Here is a 23,184-nt window from a genome sequence, read left to right as displayed (position 1 = left end):
CTCTTAAATGAAATTTTGAATCAAAACCAAAAAGTATACAGATCTTAAGATTAATATAACTAAGAAGTGTGTAAAATTTTAAGCAATAATCATAAATGGTTTTTGAGATACGGCACGACATGTGAAAACCCCCCTTTTTTAAAAAAAAAAAAATCAATATCTCAAAAATAAAATTTTGAATCAAAAACAAAAAGTATACAGATCTTAAGATTAATATAACTAAGAAGTGTGTAAAGTTTTAAGCAATAATCATAAATTGTTTTTGAGATACGGCGCGACATGTGAAAAAAAACACACACCTGTTTTAGTTACTAAGTCCCGTAACTCAAAAAGTTTTAATCTTATTTTCGCTAAAAAGTATACAGATCGTTTGACCATCATAAGAAACAACTATGTTAAGTTTCATGAATTTTGGATAAGTCATTCTCAAGTTACGGTGCGACATGTTTACGCCGGACAGACAGACGGACGGACAGACGGACGGACACCGGACATTTGTATACCATAATACCCGTCAAAAATGGACGGGCGTATAAAAAGGGAGGATTTTCCAGTTTTCGGACAATAACTCAAAAATGGTTTGAGCAGATTTCATGAAACTTTGGTGACTGGTTTATATCTATTAGGATAAGCGCCTATTAGTTTCTTTATAAATTTCGGATATGACATAGAGGAATTGTGGAACTTTATTTTTGAAAAGTTGACCAACGTATCATTCCCTCATGGCGCAGCTCTTTATTTATTTCTATTCATAGTACATTTGTAACAGCACCATAGGCAACTAACAACAGGGTTAGAATATTTTCTCAAAATACAATATTCATTATGAAAATAATCTGAAATGAATATTATTTTTCTTTAGCATATGTAAAAGAGAGGCGAAAGATACCAAAGGGACATTCAAACTCATAAGTAGAAAATAAACTGACAATGCCATGACTGAAAAAAGAAAAAGACCAACAGACAAACAACAGTACACAAAACACAACATGGAAAACTAAAGACTCAGCAACACAAACCCCAAATATATCAATGACCCACACTTTAAAGTTATCACTGTCAGATAACAGAACACATATTTAATATACAATATACTGTCAGTAAACAGAACACACATAAAATAAGAAGTAATCATTATTAAACGTCACCAGTGTCTGGGCAGAAAGTTGATGAAGCAGGGTTATGTCAAAGAAGTCTCATCCTTTTTCTAAAAAAGTTCATCGGAAGATACCAAGACCTTGTTGATAAATAATCCGTATCAACTTCACAAATAATACATGATGGTCTTGAAGTATAGATTCTAGGTACTGACATTGTTTATCATCTTAACTACGTGTTATAGTGTTCTTTTTATTGGCTTTGTATATTTTTAACCTTTACTGTTTAGTCAATTTTTGGTAATATCCTTTTGGTGTTGCTCTGTATTAGTACAACCCACCATTGTGTTATTGTGCTATGAAAAATTCATCAGGAAACAGTATTGCATAAGTTTATTTGAACATCCTCAGTTGTATAGTAAAATGGCTGATTGCAAGATATTAACAAATACAAATGTATCGAAAAAGCTAAGTAGCAATTTTGCATTCAATATATAAAAAATCTGTTGTTAATATCAAATAGTAAGGTCATGTTATTAATGATATTTTTACAAATGCAGTTTGTTTCTATGACTGTACATTTTAGACTGATAGTAGGAAATTGTAACTATTGTTTATTCAAATGTTAAATTTGCTAATGTTTTTGTAGAGAAATGTTAGATATAGAAGATCGCCATAGGAAAGATTCGGAAGAACTCAAAATCAAATTACAGGTAATAAGTTTTATGGAGATAATGTGAATAACCTTTTTTGTTATAAATTAGGTTGTTAGTTTTCTAAGTTGAATTGTTTAATATTTTTCATGTCAAGGCCTTTTATAGCCAACTATACAGTATGGGTATTTTTCATTGTTGAAGGCCGTATGGTTGCGTATAAGTCTCATTGGCAATCATACCACATCTTCTTATTTTTATATGGACAGGAAACTCTGGCATAGCTCAATAATAGGTCTTCACAAATTCCTATTTTCTAGAATTATAGTCTCAGATTTTACCTTGTTTGATTCGTTTGAATAACTTGAACTTATCACTTACAATATAATATTTTACCAAGAAGAGAATAGTTTAACCAAAATGAATCAAGAGTTCTTCTGGTATGCTTCTAGAAGAAAAATGGATGGATTTATGCTTATTGTCCGTTTGCAAATATTACATGCATATTCTTGACAAGAACATGTTAATGAAATATGAATTTACTCTGCTTTATACTAGACCTACATGCTGAGTTGGATTATTAATGTGCTTGCTCACAGGGTAACAGTCTGTAGGAAGAAAAGTTACCCTACCCAGCCACATTATTCTGACTCCAAGCCATCCAATCTCTGTTCTTTCTACCAAATGCTGAATACATAGTAGAGGAGCAGCAAATATCAACTTTGGTATGACCCTATGGTAGATAGAACCAACCTCTCATATTTCAGATGAGCATGTTACTGCCAGACCACAAAGCCAGTTGTAGAAGGAATAAAAGCTATAGTTTTGATCATGAAACCCATGCAAATACAATTTGATAAATTGATTATAAGGTTTTTTCTTATAGAACTGTTTTGACCCTTGGTTAGGCTTTTATCGTACATGCATGCATCAGACTTTGGTGAATAAATTCTCATTGACAATCATACCAAATCCTCTAATTTTTGTCTCGCCTTGACAGAGTCAAAAAGCGAGACTTAGGTATGCTGTTCCTGGCAGCGACAGTGGCAACAATTTGTAAAAGTTTGTGATTAGGTCAGTTTAAGGGGAACCACTTATGATAAGTCAATGATATTTGGTAAGCAGTTGTTTAAGCAATGGTACTGTGAATATGTCAGTTTGATTTGAATTACTTATGATCAGTCAATTAAATTTCGTTTGGCATTGTTTTAGCATTGACATATTTTATATATCAGAAATTATTTGGCCCTTTTCCTTCAGTTATGGTTTATTGACTTTGAGTATTTTTGCATAATTTACATATTAAAGTATTGCTTTTTTAATTTCAACATTTGCATTTTACTATCAAATTATATATAGAGGGTAGACATATATCTATGTCAACATTTTATTATAACTATTCACCATATGGCAGTGACATACAGTAATTTATTCTTTCGAAATAAGTTATGAAATTTATGTCAATTGATGTATAAATGACTATTTAGTGAAGACCATAAGGCAAATAACTTTCTTTATCTCATAGGCAATGGAAAATGAGAGGAAATCTCAGACTCAGCAAATGATAGAGTTAACAGCAGAAATCAAAAGACATCAGGCTGAGAAAAAAGCTATGCATAGAAGTATGAGGTCAGTCACTAATGTTTATATATACATATACTAAAATCATGGCTGATTGGGGGGAAGGGGGCCATCCTATCACAAAATTCTGAACATCATGTCCTGAAAACCTTTTTTTACTGTGCATACTGTTACAAAAGAAATGAATATACCAATAATGGCAATCATAACTTAAAAAAGGACAGCGATGTCAGTGTAAAAAAGGTAAACAATATTGTACAAAAAAAAATATAGATTTTCAACAACACAAACTGCACAGTAATCTTGGGCTAAACTCAGCTAGTCCCAAATGATTAGCAATTTCCACTTTATATATTGCTTTCATTGTTCATTGTGCTTCTCAGGACAAGTGAGAGATTCCAACTTGAATTTTTTTTATCAGCAACACTTTTGTAAAAAGCAATGAAATTTTATTGCAATGTTCAGAGAACCATAAATACCTCATAATATTGTTCACAATCTATTTTGTGCTTTATGCAAATGATTTTATGGGTTTCCACTAGCAAAGTATGGACTTTGTCACATTTATATGGTATTGTTGCTTTTTCATAGACTAATGACTTTTTGATTGTATCACCTGCATGTTTTTTTATACAATTTTGTAAGAATTTATGAGCTCTGATTTCAGTGTTTCTAGTTTTTCAAGTGGATCAGTATACACAAGAGATTTAACATTATACCATTTCAGGAAAACTCAAAACAAGATGTTGTATCTACAAAGAGCTATAGAACAGTCAGAAACAAAAGAACAGTCAGTTCAAGATTACCTAGGCAATATTATAAGAGTGGTAGGTACTATAGTCACACTAAAACAAAAAGACAAAAAACTCTGTTATTCCAGGATATCTTATGAATAGACTGGGATGTTGGGCATATGTCAATGAGGCAATGACACAAAACACTATTAAACAAAAAACACATCTTAGCCAATAATATTAGATTTGGAAACAAACAAAAATTTCAACATTACCTAGTTGCAATTCAAAACAAAAGAACAGTTGGTTCAAAATTAATTAGTACATACCATTTACATTCAGGCTCAAAAGAACAGTCAGTTCAAATTTACTTATGATAGGTAATATAATTAGTAACAATAAACATTTTGTACCTAGTGGTAGGTGCAAAGTTAAATTTGAAAACAAAAGACCATTTGCTGTGAATTCAGATATTTTGTGTGAACAATGGACAAACAGCTAGATTTATTATTACAATTTCAGGAATTGCAGCATACAAATAATGATATATAAATTTAGAAAGGTAGTTTTTATTCTTGCTCAACCTATCCTGTCACAATTTTTAATAAAAACATCATTGGTCTCTTGGTATCGTGTTCACCTGGAGTACGGGAGATTGTTGGTTTGAACCCAGGTGAAACCATAGACTGTAAGATTGGTATTTGCTGTTTCTCTGCTAAGCATGTGTCATTAATGAGTAAGAACAAAGACTGGTTAGCTCAGGGTCAGAAGAGTGACATGTCTTCCTGCAAACTATTACCTTGTGAACTAGCACTTTTAAAAATCAGGCTTAGTGTGTCTGTCTAGTACAAAGCAGGGTTCGTATTCATATGGCACTAACATGTTCTCTTCCTGAATATGAATTTAATTTGCCACTAGACGTTAAACAGCAATCCATCCATCCACATAGTCTGCAAACACCAGGCCTTGTGGTCATAAACATTTCAAGTACGATTAACGTACTCAGACTCAGAAATCAACCAATCAAAATACTGTATTTGGTGTTTCGAGCACAAATTTTGTACTCGGGAGTACTAAGAAAAGTTTTCTGACCAAAAGACCCGATTCCTGTCCAACAATGCTATCTCTTTAGGTAATTTATAACTCTCATATTTAACTAATTTACATCCTAACCTTCTAGGCTCTCAACTAATAAATAGTTTTAATAATAATTTTAGGCAGAGAAGGTTGCACAGGAAAGAGATAATTATGCCAAAGTGGTAAGATTTTTAGAAAATAAAAAAAACCAACAACTTACATGGAATGGGTTAAGGTGCTATTGATGAAACCTCTTCTGAACTTTTGATTTTAGATTTAAAGATAGATGGTATATCAAATGTTTTTCCCCTGTTTTAGTATAAGGAATTTTGTGAATTTGAACCTTTCTAATACTCTTATTTTATAATCCATAAAATATGAATTTGATGTAATGAATAATAATTTAACAAAAGTTGGCTTTTGCTTCCAGTAAAACACCTGTAATTTGTGTAGGGGTGGTGGGGTGGTTATTTTTCTGAGAATCCACCACTGTATTCTACAAATGTTATTGTCTCCAACAGTACAAGAGATACTTCAAAAGATGGAAGAGACTGGTAAATGGAAATCATTTTCAAAATCACACACAAACATTAAAATCACTTTAATAATATATTTTTTGTATCATAACTCACATTCTAAAATGTATTTTATGTAAAAGTTGTTCTAGTAGCATGATATTTAAAATTCCTTACATAAAACATACAATTGATGATGTTCAAATATGGAGACAACTGTTAATCATGATCTGTGTAGGTCTGTAGGATAAAATTTATTAATCTTGATCATGAAATTTCCTTCATTTAGATATGAAAAAAAACATACAATTTCTGGGCTAATGGCATTTGTTCCTGGAATAACCTTCAAGTTAACTTGATCTAAAAGTTTGGAAAAAAAAAACAAAAAATATTGGAGAGCTCATGGTATTGGAGATAATTATATGTGGTTGTATTTGTAAATCTATATCGGAGGGTTGGAAGGAAATTTTAATTTTTGGACATGAGTCCTGGTTCATTTATGGTATTTTTCCATTTGATCTAAGCAAAATTAAATGAAGAAGGAATGTTGGTTTAGGGGTAGGGGAGGTTTTTGAAAAACATTCCTAGCCTCACATCAATTTTGACATAATAGCCCTTAAGAAATCAAATTGAAATTAACCTTTTTAAGACTTACAAATGAGGTCAAACGTGATGAATCTTTTTTTGCTCAAGTTAATGCTCTGACAAGCTCAGACAAAATATGAAGAAATTTTCCTAATTTGAATTTAACTTTGAATTGCATTGTTAAACGATAATTCACTTTGATGTATTTCATCTTTTCACATCATTGTAATACACATCACTGTCATGTTATTATTTTGAAAAAGGCATTTCAGTGGCAGAATCAGACAAACACATATCTGAATAAATTAATGAATTCAAATCCATATCAAAGCATTTTGATCAGAAGTTTAAGATTTGAAGGTTTTTGCGTAGCTAGTAGTAAATAATAACTGTATGTTTATGAAAATTCTTGATTATTTCAATTTTTCTAGTATAAAACAGTAATATGTTTAAACTGCATAGTACATACTAAAAATCTATTAATAGATACTTTGCCAAAAAATAATAGGATCTTAACCTGACTATAGATGTTTCCAGATTTTTTATTTTTTTTAATGAAAAGTTTGAAGCAGAATTTCTTTTTATTTGAAAAATATATGAATAAAGTAAAAAAATGAATAAAGTGGGTAACATTAAAGACTCTGCAACCTGCCAACACAAAAATAAACAAGACGCATGATTTGACAATGCAATAGCATTTTATATATTTATACAGGCTAAGGAGAATGAGATAGAAACAAAGAAAGCTGTTAACAAGTTACTCCAGGATAATATGATGAAAGCAAAACTGGAAGAGAAACTTAAGGTTGGTATATTGCAGAACTTATGTCCAACATTATGTTGGTCTGTATGATATGTAGATATCAACTATACATGTCCAAAAAGGTAGATACACACCCCTCGTAAAAACATTTTTTGATATCCTGACCTACCTTATTTACCTTCAGGCTGATGGAATGCTAAAAGAAGAAACTTGTTTTTTGTCTTCAGGAGTAGTCATAGTGGAGCAACTTTGCCCACAGTTGTGTCTAGCCATGAGAGTAGTGCTTGTGGAGCAACTTTACCCACAGAGTGATTCTTTTGAAGAAAACCTTTCCTTGCTATAGAAGTCAATGGAAGGCCGTTGTGGTCAAAAATCTTAAATTTAGGAATTTTATTTAGATTTATATTCCTTTGAAAACAAGAATTTTTCAAAATGTGCTTTAATGACAGGAGACATTAAAGAGGCTCAATGAAATGGGGGAGTACTGTGCTGATAAGTTACAAATTGTATTATATTATAAAAAGATAATGTTGCTTATTACTTCTCTTTTCAGCTATACAAAATGAGAGCAGCTGCAAAGATTAATACTGTTTCTGGCAGGTGAGCATACGTAAATCTATTTTTCACTTGACAGTTCTGTTTGCTTTTTTTTTGGGGGGGGGGGGGGGGATATCATACAATTAATCGATCCTTTATCATGAAAAAGTGTAAATTTGAATATATAGATGCTTCTTCTGTTGCAAGTGGGTTTCAATATTTCTCCACTAAAAATAGTTGAATATTAAATTTTCAAGCATTTTAAAATCTGAAATCGCAAAATTTTTAGTTCAGTATTAAACTGTTTCTCCCATATGCTTTTCATGGTACTCTGTGGCTAAGTATTTCAACGACATTTATCACTAGCCTATTAACCCTGAGGTTGTCAGTTTGATTTTAATTGACAAGGATTATCAGTTTTTCTGCTGAAGGTATGTGGTTCTCTCCTGGTACTCATGCTTCCTCCACCAATAAAAACTAACTTCCGTGATAAAGTCAAAGGGTGCTGAAAGTGGTGTTAAACACCATAATTCAAATAATCCATCATTAATATGTTTTTCTGTATTTCCGGTGTAAAAATCTGTTATTGTATTGGACAACAATTGCTCTGTTGCTACTGTATTGTACACACTCAAGAATATATGCTTTTATATTTTGGAATCTGTCTAGTCCAATGCTGAATAGTTTTTAATAGATTTGATTGTTAACTTAAAGACCTCTATCTAAATTATTGCACTCAAAATGTACCAATTCATAACAATAATGTGAATTACTGATTTTCTGTCATTAATTTCCAGGCTAGCAGAACAAGACCAAACATTCTTAAGTCAGAAAAAAGAATATGAGAGAGAGATTAAACATTTACGACATTTAATTAAGGACAAAGAAGATCTAATGCATGGCTTTTCAGACGAGAAAAGGTAAGCTATTTGTGATTAAGGAACATGAAATCAAAATGTGCAGCTTTGAATAATAAATTTATGGTTTTCCAAATTTTTCCAGCTATATGCTTTTATTTTGCAATTGGTATTTGTATAATAGCTATAAAACATTATTTGTTCCTATCAAACTAACTTAAGCAGAAAATTTAACATTGCAAATTGCTTATTAATTGAAAATCGCTGGACCTAGGGGCCTTGGCCTCGAAATAGTTGTCAAACTTATATGTACTGATAGTAATGCAACTTTATAGAGAATATCATTAATCTATCACAAGTAGTTCATTTCAAACTTAAGCAGAAAACTTAACAATTGTTGACACCACTGCCGCCCCCAGAAAAGCAATACCTAAGTCATGCCTTCCGAGACAAAAAACCAATGGTTTTGTTTCAATATACAATTATAAAATAAATCAAAACAATGGAAAAAATTAAGAAATGTCCAGGTATTTTTAGTTAGATACAGGCAGTTGAAAAAATAAAATAATTTGATTAAAAATAGCTGTATGTGTGAGAATAAATGTTAAAATGTTTGAAAAGTAATTAAGAATATCTGGCATTTCAAAATGCTTTGTCAGAAGGTTATTTAAGATTAAAAAAAAAAATAAAGAAATACCAGAGGCTGCAGGGTAAAAATTTTGAACGAGTTGTCTATGAAAAATCCAGAGAGATAACAAAATTTTGAGGAAAAGTTTGCTTACATCCAAAGTAAATGCTTGCTCTTGAATTATTTCTTATAAATTGTTTTGTTTACATGCATATTTTTACATTTTCATACCAAAAGGAAAATACAATTAATATCTTTTATTTTCTTTTACTATGAATAAAGATGACCTCATTTTTGTGTATTAATTTTTTTTTTTTGCAGAGATGCAGAAGATGAATTGGAAGTGATGTGGCAGGCAGCACATAATGAGAATGAACGAATGAAAGACGTTTTACACAAAACTGTTAGACAACTACGCCAACATGAAGCTTTATCAGATGCCATGGATAGGGCAGAGCCTAAAGAGCTTGTCCATGTGTCGTCTGATGAACAATGATCTCCAGTTATCTCCCTTGTCAGTTCTCAGTCCAAATAGTATCAGTAGAAAAGTCAAATTGAGATTTCTGTCATAATGTCTTGTAATTCTTGTGGAATTCAAATGATAACATCATGGAAATAATATTTCCTTGGTGAAAGGATTTATTTCACCTGTCTGGATTCTCATGAAAATTGCATCAGAAAGTGCTTATATTTGAAAGGAAGAAAGTCATATTAGCAGCTTTTTACTAAAAAAATCATGGGAAAATTGTATAAGAAATTATCAGTCTCATGAAAAAAGGGAATACAGAGATATTTTTCGTTTTTATTCTGTGAAAGAAAACAAAATAACATTAATTTGTATCCATAAGCATGCATTGTATCATACAAATAGTAGATGTAACCTTGAACAATATAAGATTCTTCTACTTTAAATTTTCTTTTTAATTTATCTAAAGATGCATACCTAATTTACTGATGTACACGTACAATGCATTGATTTTTCTAATTTTAAGAAGATATTTATTTTTTTTCATATTTTACACAACAAACATTTTTCACACAATGTCACTTCATTGTAGATTAAAATTCAAATATCTATTACTTTTCTCTGGTTTAGCTGGAATAAAGGCCATTATGCCTGATAACAACACAAAAAGAGAACTTCACTTTTTACAGATCTTCAGAAAAAAATATTGAAGCTTGCTTTTACATTGTCTAAAATTAGAGAAACAGATTCTACCACTTTGTCAAGTGTGGTACTACATTTCTTCTGCCCTATAGGTGAAAAATTTAATTGTCTGGATTGAAGAAATGTCATATCTCACCTGGTACAGTGATGGAATCTTATTTTTATAATGTTTACTTTAAGGGAAGATATAAATGTACAACATGCCAAAATGTTTTTAACTGTTGTTTTATATCATACTTTTAAAATTTTATGAGCTCCCTTTCTAAGAGGGCGGAAGGATCTTTTTGGGGATGTCTGGATTGGGCCTTTCTTTTTGAGGGAATTACGGATTTACACTTCTTGGGATTATTGACTAATTTGTCGGGGTCTGGGAAAGAATGCTTTATATTTTAGGGGAATTCAGGTTCAGTGTTTATTTTTCTGGGAATTGGGAATAACAACCTCCAACTTTGCCCTCTTCTACCAGATCCCCTTTCTTAAATGTTTTAAACAGTATTGTTACTACAGGTTAAACATACAGTTTTGTAGATAACGGTATTGTTACTACAGGTTAAACATACAGTTTTGTAGATAACGGTATTGTTACTACAGGTTAAACATACAGTTTTGTAGATAACAGTATTGTTACTACAGGTTAAGCATACAGTTTTGTAGATTTTAGCTACATATACATGTAAGTTAAGTCTTTCTGACAAACAATGAAGAATGTAGCTACAAGTAATTTTATAATACAGCCAAATTCTGTACGTCTTGGAATGAGGTGGATATATAAAATGTCAAAATGCTTCTGTGTTTGATGACCTCAATATGGACTAAACAACATATCTTATATTTTATTGATACTTTTATAATGGTTGTGTCCCTTTTAAATGTAGTTTTATTGGAAGTCCAGCTTTGAAGTAGAATTTTAGGACTATACTAGATTAATTACAGCATAAACACTCCAACTTTAAACATATTATTTTTCAAAATTTAAAAGAAAGATTATTAAAAAAAATTGGTAAAAGTTAGAATAAATTTTGCTCATATAGAACACTAACTCAAAATTTCAAATTTACAAAAGTTAAAATAATCTTTTTTTATGCCCCATATATGGGCATTATGTTTTTCGATCTGTGCGTCAGTTCGTTCATTCATTCGTTCGTTTGTCTGTCCATCTGTCTCGCTTCAGGTTAAAGTTTTTGGTCAAGTAAGTTTTGATGAAGTTGAAGTCCAATCAACTTGAAACTTAGTATAATATGATCTTTCTAATTTTAATGCCAAATTAGAGTTTTGACCCCAATTTCACGGTCCACTGAAAATAGAAAATGATAGTGCGAGTGGGCATCTGTGTACTATGGACACTTTCTTGTTATCTCATCAGTTGAAATTTTTTTTCCAAATTTGAATGCATTTATCAATAATTCCGATTGGCTGACGTTGTTTTGTTTATCAGCTCATAGACATCATTTTGTCATGTGACCTTGACGTCATCAACGTTTTTTAAATGTTTTACTCCGGTTTAAAATGGAATTAAGAATTAAATTATAAGAAATGACTGTAATATTTTTTCTGTCTATTCGAAATAACATAAAAAATGTGGTGCACACTTTAAAATAACCCGCTACGCGGGTTATTCAGTGTGCACCACATTTTTGATGTTATTTCTTCATAGACAGAAAAAATATTACAGTCATTCCTTAAATAATTTAATTTGGGATGTAATGCATCTTCTGATTGGCTGACGTTGTTTTGTTTATCAGCTCATAGACATAATTTTGTCATGTGACCGTGACGTCATCAACGTTTTTACATGGTTTACTCCGGTTTAAAATGGAATTTAGAATTAAATTATAAGAAATGACTGTAATATTTTTTCTGTCTATTCGAAATAACATAAAAAATGTGGTGACACTTTAAAATAACCCGCTACACGTGTTATTCAGTGTTCACCACATTTTTGATGTTATTTTTCATAGACAGAAAAAATATTACAGTCATTCCTTAAATATTTAGAAAAGATGTATAAGGATTGAGAGTTAATGTTATATTATTGCCTTGTTTGCTTCAATTAATGACATGTTATCGTCATATATTATGGTGTCTGCCTTATGCCTGCATTTATTTTGTACCAAATGCATTTTCATGCTTATCATATATGAGCCAGCTTATCATGTGATCATTTTACTTATTTATTTTTGCCAGATAGTAGTCAGAAGCATATACAAATTTTTATTTTTTGCATTAAAAATAATACAGTGGATTCATTTGTTTCCATTGATCCAATTATCATGATTAGGAAAACTTATATTTTTTTTTAGAATTTGATTTGTTGGTATAACAAATCCTGCTTAAAACTCTTTAGAAAACAAATAATTTGCTCAATAATTTCATTCATGGTTCACTGTACTAATGAAATGCAAGAAAATTATTATTAAATCCAAAATTATTGTGAGTTATAATTGATAATATTTGATGCTAGGTATATCAGATGGATTAGTGAGTATACTTACTTCATGTAAATAAACTATAGCAGATTTGTTTGTTATGGTGCTGTAAGAAAAAGGCAGCAGACATGCTCATATATGTAAATGAAATTTTGTGGCCCTAACACATCTTTCATTTATGCTTTAGTTAGTACATGTATATAAAACATTTGCAAATTTGTAACTGTTTATATCACTGATATGAAATTTAATCAATTTTTTTAGCAATGTCTTTCAATTTGTTTTAAAGAAAAGAATAATTAGATAAAAAGTCATTTGCACCTTATTAATATTTGAAGATTGAATAAAAAATAAAATGTTTTGATGGCTAAATTCCAAGAAAAAATTATTTTAATGAGATTTTAACTAACCTTTAGACAACTAAGTGGTCTGTGCCATAGTACTTTTATTTTTCAAGGACAATTTAGTTGTATTTTTTTTCAAATTTACCAGATCCAAATATTTATAAACCTAAATAGTTAGCATTTTATGTGCTGAGCTACAGTCTTCTACATTGATTTACACCTTGATAAATTCAACCTTGTTCATTTCTCTCAGATCACCAATATTCATGTTTACTGTGAATCTGTTCAGAGAAGCGTTATGGCCAAAGGACTCTATGGTGAAGTTTTATATCATTTAGACATATGTTGCTGGTATAACTTCTAATTTTTGAATTCTGCATTCCTTGACAATGAAATCATGATTTAGATGTGTTGAGAATACTTCATTAGCTAGAATCAAATCTGAACCAATGTGGACAAGTTTAGTGGCCTTTTTTCTGAAAATCTAATAATATATTTGAAAGGTGTCTAATTTATACTCATGATTATTCAAGAAATCACACACTTCTCCCATGTGTATAAGTCATTGCATTTTCAATATTTCGTGCCTTTTGTAATGAATTGTTATGTTTATGTGGGAGAAGGGTGCCATTTGAACAGAATTGATAGCCTGCTACATAATTGTATACATTAATCCATGTAAAATATAAAAAAAATTACATGATGGAAATTTTAAAGAAGTTTTTGGAAAAGTAGGTTCGGTGAAATATTTTTTACTATTTACGGCAAATAGCTAGATTTTTTATGTTAAATTTCAAAGTAGCAAAAAGTAAAATGAAACTCTAGATTATCTAATTATCTTTCAAAAATTGAAGTGTGAAAATCCAAGGAATAAAATGATCTTGTTGGTCTGATCGCTAGTTAAATGCTTTTCTTAAGGATGTACTTAAGTGAAATTAAAAAAATCTAGAATTTAAAATTGATACTATAAGTCAGAAGAGAATTAGTAAAGTAACAAAATAAGTAAAAGGTATTGATGGGTTATGAAACTCCTCTTTGAGATATTTGAAATTTAAAAAAAAATGGCTGGAAAAGGCTGACTTGGACTTTTACCTTATTGTTAGCATCGGCATTATTAGGGTCTCAAATCTTAAGAAAAAAAATCTAGAATCTCCTTTATCGTAGGAAAAAATCCAAGTAGTCCGAACATCTGACAAAAATTTCTAACCCTGACCTGACTACATCTTTAAAGTAAAACCTATACATTTGTCTGAAGAAAATTAAAAATCTTACCTTTGGGGAAATTTTACTATTAAAGTATTTCCTTATTCATTTACCTCAATTCGATTTTAAGCAATACATGACTTTTTTCGAAAAGAATTTTGTTGTTTCATTTTATCCATCATGATTTTAATATTTTTTTTCTTGTTGATTTTATCACTTTGCACATATTCATCTGTGATTATTGTTATATTTATGAATATACATTTATTTTTATGTTGTTGCATGTATTTCATTTGTCATGAAATCACTTTTTATAGCAATAAATATTTTTTATTAATATGAGTCTTTTTCTTGTTATTTTGAACCAAATAAATCATACAATATTTAGAGTTTTCAAAAGACAGATCTCATAGAAATACATATAAACTGGTATAGCTGTCAAATTCATGTTCACTGATTTGACTCAAATTTTATATGAATTTTATTCATAGCATGCTAAAACATGTATCCAAATTACAAAAAAGTCTTGAAGAAACAATTTACAATGCATGGACCTTTTATAATGGATCAGCATTTTATGTGTATTTTAGACTATATGCCATCTAATTAACCATCTAGATGACCTTTGAAGAAAGCTGATTGTCATACAACTCAATATCAACATGAACATAAATATAAATACACAAACAGCCATGTGCATTCATAAAACATTGATTTTCCTAGGTCTGATTAAATTTGTGTCATTGAAAATATGAAAATTGTCATTATATCTGAATAAGAATGTTTTTTGTGTGAAGAATGTGTCAACAAAATGGTTCTCCGCTGGGGCTCCCTAGTTTCACTTTCCAATTTTAACATTCTTATCTTTTTAAAAACTGATTTTGCTTTACACATGCGTAACCCATCTCCAGCTGAGGGTTAAAATGAAGGTTGGATTATTATGTATTCAAATGAGTTGAATTATTGACTTGCAAGCCAATAATACATTACCGATTTTGTTTTGAGCTCATTTTGATAAAATTGAATCAAACCGACTGCTAATAGTGAAATTCTACTTCACAATTCTGCTTTTATATATGATTGATACAAAGAAAATAATCGTTTTATTTATTTTTTTCATATTTTCCATGAATACTTTCATGAGCATCCTTTTCTTTCATTCTTAATCAATTTATCTAGAATTTATTTGATTTAATTTATTTTGGCAATTATCTAGCTTTGTTGGTGTATACATATTAAGGAAGATCCAAGTAAGCAATTACTTATATATTCAATTTCATATTAATTTTTGACTCCCCAAAGACATCAATGAGTTATTGTGAAAATAGTTGGGTTTAAACAACAGTAGTTGATAAATACAGAATGTTGGGAAATGTACTGGGGAAAATACAGTAAGTTATTATGTCACCCCTTTGGTAAGTGGGTATAAACGTTTTAACAGGCGCCAACCTTCACCCCAACCTGATATAGTAGTGTAACATTACAACGTAGAAAGACACACAATAAATCTAGGGGCTAGGATGAAAAATTTTGTCCTGCATTTTTAGCTCACCTGGCCCGAAGGGCCAAGTGAGCTTTTCTCATCACTTGGCGTCCGTCGTCCGGCGTCGGCGTTAACTTTTTACATTTTGAACTTCTTCTAGAGAACCACTGAATGGAATGAAACCAAACATGGCATGAATGTTCCTTATGAGGTGCTGACCAAGTGTTGTTACTTTGTAGCCGATCCATCATCCAAGATGGCCGCCAGCGGGGGACTTAGTTTAACATAGGACCCTATGGGAAATGCATACAAATGACTTCTTTTAGTGAACCACTGAATGGAATAAAACCAAACATGGCATGAATGTTCCTTATGAGGTGCTCACCAAGTGTTGTTACTTTGTAGCCGATCCATCATCCAAGATGGCCGCCAGCGGGGGACTTAGTTTAACATAGGACCCTATGGGAAATACATAAAAATGTCTTCTTTTAGAGAACCACTGAATGGAATGGAACCAAACATGGCATGAATGTTCCGTATGAGATGCTAACCAAGTGTTGTTACTTTGCAGTCGGTCCATCATCCAAGATGGCCGCCAGCGGGGGACTTAGTTTAACATAGGACCCTATGGGAAATACATACAAATGTCTTCTTTTAGAGAACCACTGAATGGAATGAAACCAAACATGGCATGAATGTTCCTTATGAGGTTCTGACCAAGTGTTGTTACTTTGTAGCCGATCCATCATCCAAGATGGCCGCCAGCGGGGGACTTAGTTTAACATAGGACCCTATGGGAAATACATACAAATGTCTTCTTTTAGTGAACCACTGAATGGAATGAAACCAAACATGGCATGAATCTTCCTTATGAGATGCTGACCAAGTGTTGTTACTTTGTAGCCGATCCATCATCCAAGATGGCCGCCAGCGGGGGACTTAGTTTTACATAGGACCCTTTGGGAAATACATAAAAATGTCTTCTTTTAGAGAACCACTGAATGGAATGGAACCAAACATGGCATGAATGTTCCTTATGAGATGTTGACCAAGTGTTGTTACTTTGCAGCCGATCCATCATCCAAGATGGCCGACAGCGGGGGACTTAGTTTAACATGAGACCCTATGGGAAATACATACAATTGTCTTCTTTTAGAGAACCACTGAATGGAATTGAACCAAACATGGCATGAATGTTCCTTATGAGTTGCTGACCAAGTGTTGTTACTTTGCAGTCGATCCATCATCCAAGATGGCCGCTAGGGGGGGGGGCTTAGTTTAACATAGGACCCTATGGGAAATACATACAAATGTCTTCTTTTAGAGTACCACTGAATGGAATGAAACCAAACATGGCATGAATGTTCCTTATGAAGTGCTGACCAAGTGTTGCTACTTTGTTGCCGATTTACTGTTCAAGATGGCCACCAGGATATTTTATTAAATAACAGGACCAATATTAATCAAAATTTGGCCTCAATCATTATTTGGGTATCTGTTATGATTTTTATCTATCTTTACATGATTTCTAAAACCAAAGTAGAGTCAGGTGAGCGACACAGGCTCTTGAGAGCCTCTAGTTTTTTAGTTGTAATCTCTGTCCTGCTTTTTTATTTTCTCTATTCGGTCCTGCCTTTTTTTTATTGATTTATCCTGACTTTTTTTACATGAATTGTCATCCTCCCTTTTTAGCTCACCTGGCCCAAAGGGCCAAGTGAGCTTTTCTCATCACTTGGCGTCCGTTCGTCGTCGTCGTCCGTCCTTTGTTAGCTTTTTACAAAAATCTTCTCCTCTGAAACCACTCGGCCAAATTTAATCAAACTTGGCCACAATCATCATTAGGGTGTCTAGTTTAAAAAATGTGTCCGATGACCCCGCCAACCAACCAAGATGGCCGCCATGGCTAAAAATAGAACATAGGGGTAAAATGTAGATTTTGGCTTATATCTCTGAAACCAAAGCATTTAGAGTAAATCTGACAAAGGGTAAAACTGATTATCAGGTCAAGATCTATCTGCACTGAAATTTTCAGACAAATCTGACAACCTGTTGTTGGGTTGCTGCACCTGAATTGGTAATTTTAAGGAAATTTTGCAGTTTTTGGTTATTATCTTGAATATTATTATAGATAGAGATAAACTGCTCAGCAAAGTAAGATCTACAAATAAGTTGTCATGACCAAAATTGTCAGTCGACCCCTTTAGGAGTTATTGCCCTTAATAGTCAATTTTTAACAATTTTTCGTAAATTTTTGTAATCTTTTACAAAAATCTTCTTCTTTGAAACTACTGTGACAAATTTAACCATTCTTGGCCATAATCATTATTAGGGTATCTAGTTTAAAAAATTTGTACGATGACCCCGCCTTCCAACCATCATGGCCGACTTGGTTAAAATTAGAACATAGGGGTAAAATGCAGTTTTTGGTTTATATCTCTGAAACTAAAGCATTTAGAGCAAATCTGACAGGTGGCAAAAATGTTCATCAGATTTAGATTTATCTGCCCTGAAATTTTCAGACGAATCCGACAACCTGTTGTTGGGTTGCTGCCCCTGAGTTAGTAATTTTACAAAATTTTGCAGTTTTTAGCTCACCTGGCCCAAAGGGCCAAGTGAGCTTTTCTCATCACTTGGCGTCCGTCGTCGTTAACTTTTACAAAAATCTTCTCCTCTGAAACTACTTGGCCAAATTTAACCAAACTTGGCCACACTAATCATTGGGGTGTCTAGTTTAAAAAATGTGTGCGGTGACCTGGCCAACCAACCAAGATGGCCGCCATAGCTAAAAATAGAATATAGGGGTAAAATGTAGATTTTGGCTTTTATCTCTGAAACCAAAGCAGTTAGAGCAAATCTGACAAGGGTAAAATTGTTTATCAGGTCAAGATCTATCTGCCCTGAAATTTTCAGATGAATCGGACAACCTGTTGTTGAGTTGCTGCCCCTGAATTGGTAATTTTAAGGAAATTTTTGCCGTTTTTGGTTATTATCTTGAATATTATTATAGATAGAGATAAAATGTAAACAGCAATAATGTTCAGCAAAGTAAGATCTACAAATAAGTCAACTTGACCAAAATAGTCAGTTGACCCCTTAAGGAGTTATTGCCCTTTATAGTCAATTTTTAACCATTTTTCGTAAATTTTTGTAATCTTTTACAAAAATCTTCTCCTCTGAAACTACTTAGACAAATTTAACCAAACTTGTCCACAACCATCATTAGGATATCTAGTTTAAAAAATGTGTCAGATGACCCTGCCTGCTAATGAAGATGGCGGACATGGCTAAAAAATAGTACATAGGGTAAAATGCAGTTTTTGGCTCATATCTCTGAAACCAAAGCATTTAGAGCAAATCTGATGAGAATAAAATTGTTCATTAGGTCAAGATCTATATGCCCTGAAATTTTCAGGCCAATCAGGCAACACATTGTTGGGTTGCTGCCCCTGAATTGGTAATTTTAAGAAAATTTTGCAGCTTTTGGTTATTAACTTGAATATTATTATAGATAGAGATAAACTGTAAACAGCAATAATGTACAGCAAAGTAAGATCTACAAATAAGTCAGCATGACCAAAATTGTCAATTGACCCCTTAAGGAGTTATTGCCCTTTATAGTCAATTTTTTACAATTTTCATAAATTTTGTATTTTTTGTAAATTTTTACAAAATATTTTCCACTGTAACTACTGGGCCAAGTTCATTATAGATAGAGATAATTGTAAGCAGCAAGAATGTTCAGTAAAGTAAGATCTACAAACACATCACCATCACCAAAACACAATTTTGTCATGAATCCATCTGTGTCCTTTGTTTAATATGCACATAGACCAAGGTGAGCGACACAGGCTCTTTAGAGCCTCTAGTTTGTTATTATCTTAGATATTATTATAATATCTAATACTATTAATTATGATTTTAACCTTATTTTACATGATTTCCAAAGCATCAGTAAATACAGGTGAGCGACACAGGCTCTTGAGAGCCTCTAGTTTTTTTTGCCAAGTTGCTCATCCTGCCTATTTTTTTTCTCAAAACTCCTGTCCTGCCTTTTTCAAATTTCATCCTAGCCCCCCATAAAAATCAAATGGTAGCTCCCTTACATCTAATTGTATCAATAAAAAGTCAATGATTTTCTTTAGTTTATTCAGGTTATGTTATATAACGTGTGTGCATGAAATATGTTTAAATATTTGTTACTAACCTGGTAATCAAATTGTAGGTTGCATTTCTGTAAATATAGACAATGCAATTTCCCATAGGAACTCCCTTTATGGCTAAAACTGTGCCACTTTTACTATGAAGTTTCGTTAAAAATTATATCCTAGAATGGAAAGCTGATATGCACTACTATTTTATTCAAAGTTCAAAACATAGGGCTGTGCGGCATATTTTCAACATTTATATGCCCTGAACTTGTTAGAGTTTAAACTTATACTAAAATTCTGTACTATCCCTACCTCCACTTTTGCCTACTTCAGAATTCAATTTTCACCGCAACAATAAGTTTTTATACTGGTAACAGTCCCAAGTTATGTCTCTATGAGATGAAACATAGAGATCATATCCGGGAACCAGTACATAAACAAATCAAGTTATCTATGAATACTATATATCTCCCCAAAAGAGGCGTGGTTTGAGAAACAGCTGTATTTACAAAGTGCAACCTGTAATGCTTCATTCAGACTTTCCTCTGCATCAGTTGTTTCTTTCTTCTGTAACTTAAGTCAAGCAAATGCAATGTGGTACATAGAAGTGGGTCCGCCCACTGGACTTAACAGCTCATGGGCGAAAGCTCTCTCTGTGAACTGTATTATTTCAAGGACAAGTTTTATTACTAAGTTATTGTTAAAAAAATAAATGCTTACCTCTATACACAGCATTGATCTACATATTTATTTTTGATTTTTGTATAAACTATAATAATATATATTGTTTTGATAATGGTTATGTCCAAGAAGGTGGGATAATTAAAAAAAATAAAATAAAACTGCAACAAATCATTATTGAATTCTATATATTGAGAATATCATATGGCTTTTTCAATATCGCATCGGTATCAACCTGAGACACCAATTAATCCCAAGAGCTCTGCTCTATTATATTGGTTGGGGGTTGATACAGTGTGTGATATTGAAAAAACCATATCATATACACTTAATATATACCTCAAGTAGATGTTTTTTTATATGACATGACATTATACATACTAGGGATTTGATAAACCCTTTGCAACAGTGACTGATATCGATGACGTGACGTCATACAGAATAAAGGTGTGATAAAGCCTTTGCAACCGTGACTGATATCGGTATCATCACAGATGGCTGATACAGCACGATTGCCATTGACTATATTACACATACAATTTATCTGTATTTACTACTAAGTATATAATAAAAATTTATATAGCAGCATTAGTTTGTTGAAAGAGAGAAACTTAAATAATATGTTTGATCCATATCATATAGAAATAAAAAGATGTGGTATGAGTGCCAATGAGACAACCCTCATCCAAGTCACAATGTGTAAAAAGTAAACAATTTTGGTCAAAGTACAACCTTCAACATGGAGCCTTGGCTCACACCGAACAGCAAGCTATAAAGGGCCCCAAAATGTCTAGTGTAAAACAATTCAAACAGGAAAACCAACGGTCTCATCTATATAAAAAATGAGAAACGAGAAACACTTATGAACCAAATCAACAGTCACCTGTTTTATCAGGCACCAACCAACCTTCACCCTACCTCAAACAGTAGTGTAACATTACAACATTGAAAGACACACTATAAAATATCAATTGAAATGGCTTAACTTGATCAAAAAGACATATTAACAAAAACAATTAAACATACACTGAACGAAAACAATGTCAAAAAGACAACTGTAACCTAGAACAAAATGGCTTTAAATAAAATAACATATCCAGAAATCAACGCCACTTTGCTTATTTGAATATTATACTAAAGAAATCGGATACGGGTCACGGAAATTATATTGAAATGATAGGGAATTTTGAAAAAAATGTCTGTTTTAACTTTAATTTAAGTGATAGACAGGTTGCCGGGACAGAAAATAAATATACACAACAATATACACCATTTAAATGAAACATAATGACTGTCATTGCAAAAATCAAGGTTCCTGAGCTATTTTAAAAATCGAAGCGAGAGGCTTTTAACATTGCAGTATAAAATACAGGCTAAAATGGCTGAAACGTCAAATTTGCAAACTTCGTGTTGAAAATTGGCTAACAAGGTCATTACAAAAACAGGTTGCCGGGTAGTCCAAATAATTATGACGTCTTGAAAGGCTATTATATTTTTTTTCTTTGACGCCTTACATCGACGTAAGGCGTCAAAGAAAAAAAATATAATAGCCTTTCAAGACGTCATAATTATTTGGACTAGTTGCCGGGATGAAACTTGAAACTTGAATGTCCAAAGAATAAGCAAGTCCAAACCTTGTATGTGTAGTCGTTGAACTCTAGGTTCCCACGTAAAGTTAAAATGCCCCTATTTCAAGAAGAATAAACTCACGAAAACACGAAAAATTCACTAAATTCGCGTTCATTGTTTTGATTTTGACCGCCTGACAACTTTACGGAAATATCAGAGTGATTATAAACAAGGACTCTGTGACGGGCAACTTATAATATCCGTGTTTTAATGATATCAAGCCAGTCCAGTTCAAACTATTATCACGTGGTACAATTCTCATTTACATATTATGAATATTAATTAGCAAAAGTACTACTAATTTCTGGCTATGATGTACACAGGTAAATTTAAATATAATAATTTTGTTGTTAGGAGTAAGGAAATATTTTTACAAAATAAATAAATTTGTTGTCCATAATACGAGAACAGAGGTGAAAATTTTTCGTCATACTAAATACTTATCATAGGTGGTACATATTAAAAATAGTAAGACGAGACATAACACAAAATAAGTGAACATTGAATAACAAAAATTCATTATGAATTGTGTCAACAAGTCAAATTAACACGAAAGTATGTTTGAGAGTACTCGCAATTACTGAAAGCTAGTTAAAAGCCATGAACAATTAATAATAAAAAATCATGCATCAGAGACTAAAATCAATTAAAACACATCCCAGGGATTTAGTGTTTTAATGCCATGGACAGTCAAAGAAGACATGACTTGTGCAATGCCAAAACAAAGGTATCAACAGGCAGTAGGATAGTTAGGATTTAACCTTATAATAAATATGTATCATGTTATATGTAGATAAAGCAATGTTTAGTAGTATAGAAAATAAACGTGGATGTGTATTTATGCATCCCAAAAAACCATTCTAAAAGAATACAAATTTTGTTGTGGTTTAATTTGTTGATGACAAAATCAATATTTGTGCCAATGTAAACAATATTCAGAGATCTTTTTACAACATTAATAATATAACCTTTACTAATAAGTTTGTTCAAAGGTTAATGAGTTTACACGGATCACATAGTGATTTCCGCACTTTAAGTACAATATTACCGTAAAATTTAGGATGTGAAATACCGT

The 23,184-nt window shown here is 31.9% G+C and overlaps 1 protein-coding gene and 1 long non-coding RNA gene across 3 annotated transcripts in view; both read left to right on the top strand.

The window, feature by feature from the left end:
* Nucleotides 1-10,104, top strand: part of LOC127702400 (centrosomal protein of 89 kDa-like) — a 55,161-nt gene extending 45,057 nt beyond the window's left edge. For both annotated transcript variants that reach the window (XM_052206599.1, XM_052206598.1), the window contains 8 exons: nucleotides 1,747-1,810; nucleotides 3,276-3,379; nucleotides 4,059-4,158; nucleotides 5,283-5,324; nucleotides 6,958-7,047; nucleotides 7,559-7,605; nucleotides 8,340-8,462; nucleotides 9,349-10,104. In XM_052206599.1, the coding sequence (XP_052062559.1) occupies nucleotides 1,747-1,810; nucleotides 3,276-3,379; nucleotides 4,059-4,158; nucleotides 5,283-5,324; nucleotides 6,958-7,047; nucleotides 7,559-7,605; nucleotides 8,340-8,462; nucleotides 9,349-9,523 (745 nt within the window). In that variant the 3' untranslated portion in view covers nucleotides 9,524-10,104. The remainder of the gene's footprint in view (nucleotides 1-1,746; nucleotides 1,811-3,275; nucleotides 3,380-4,058; nucleotides 4,159-5,282; nucleotides 5,325-6,957; nucleotides 7,048-7,558; nucleotides 7,606-8,339; nucleotides 8,463-9,348) is intronic.
* A 7,319-nt stretch (nucleotides 10,105-17,423) lies between these two features.
* Nucleotides 17,424-18,670, top strand: LOC127702425 (uncharacterized). The gene is made up of 2 exons (XR_007982422.1): nucleotides 17,424-17,653; nucleotides 18,532-18,670. It is a non-coding gene; the product is annotated as an uncharacterized LOC127702425 (long non-coding RNA).
* The last annotated feature ends 4,514 nt before the right edge of the window (nucleotides 18,671-23,184 follow it).

The sequence above is a fragment of the Mytilus californianus genome, unplaced genomic scaffold, assembly GCF_021869535.1.
Source record: "Mytilus californianus isolate M0D057914Y unplaced genomic scaffold, xbMytCali1.0.p SCAF_5, whole genome shotgun sequence".
Classification (NCBI taxonomy): domain Eukaryota; kingdom Metazoa; phylum Mollusca; class Bivalvia; order Mytilida; family Mytilidae; genus Mytilus; species Mytilus californianus.
Note: the sequence above shows the minus strand (reverse complement) of the source record. Positions and strands in the feature narration are given on the sequence as shown.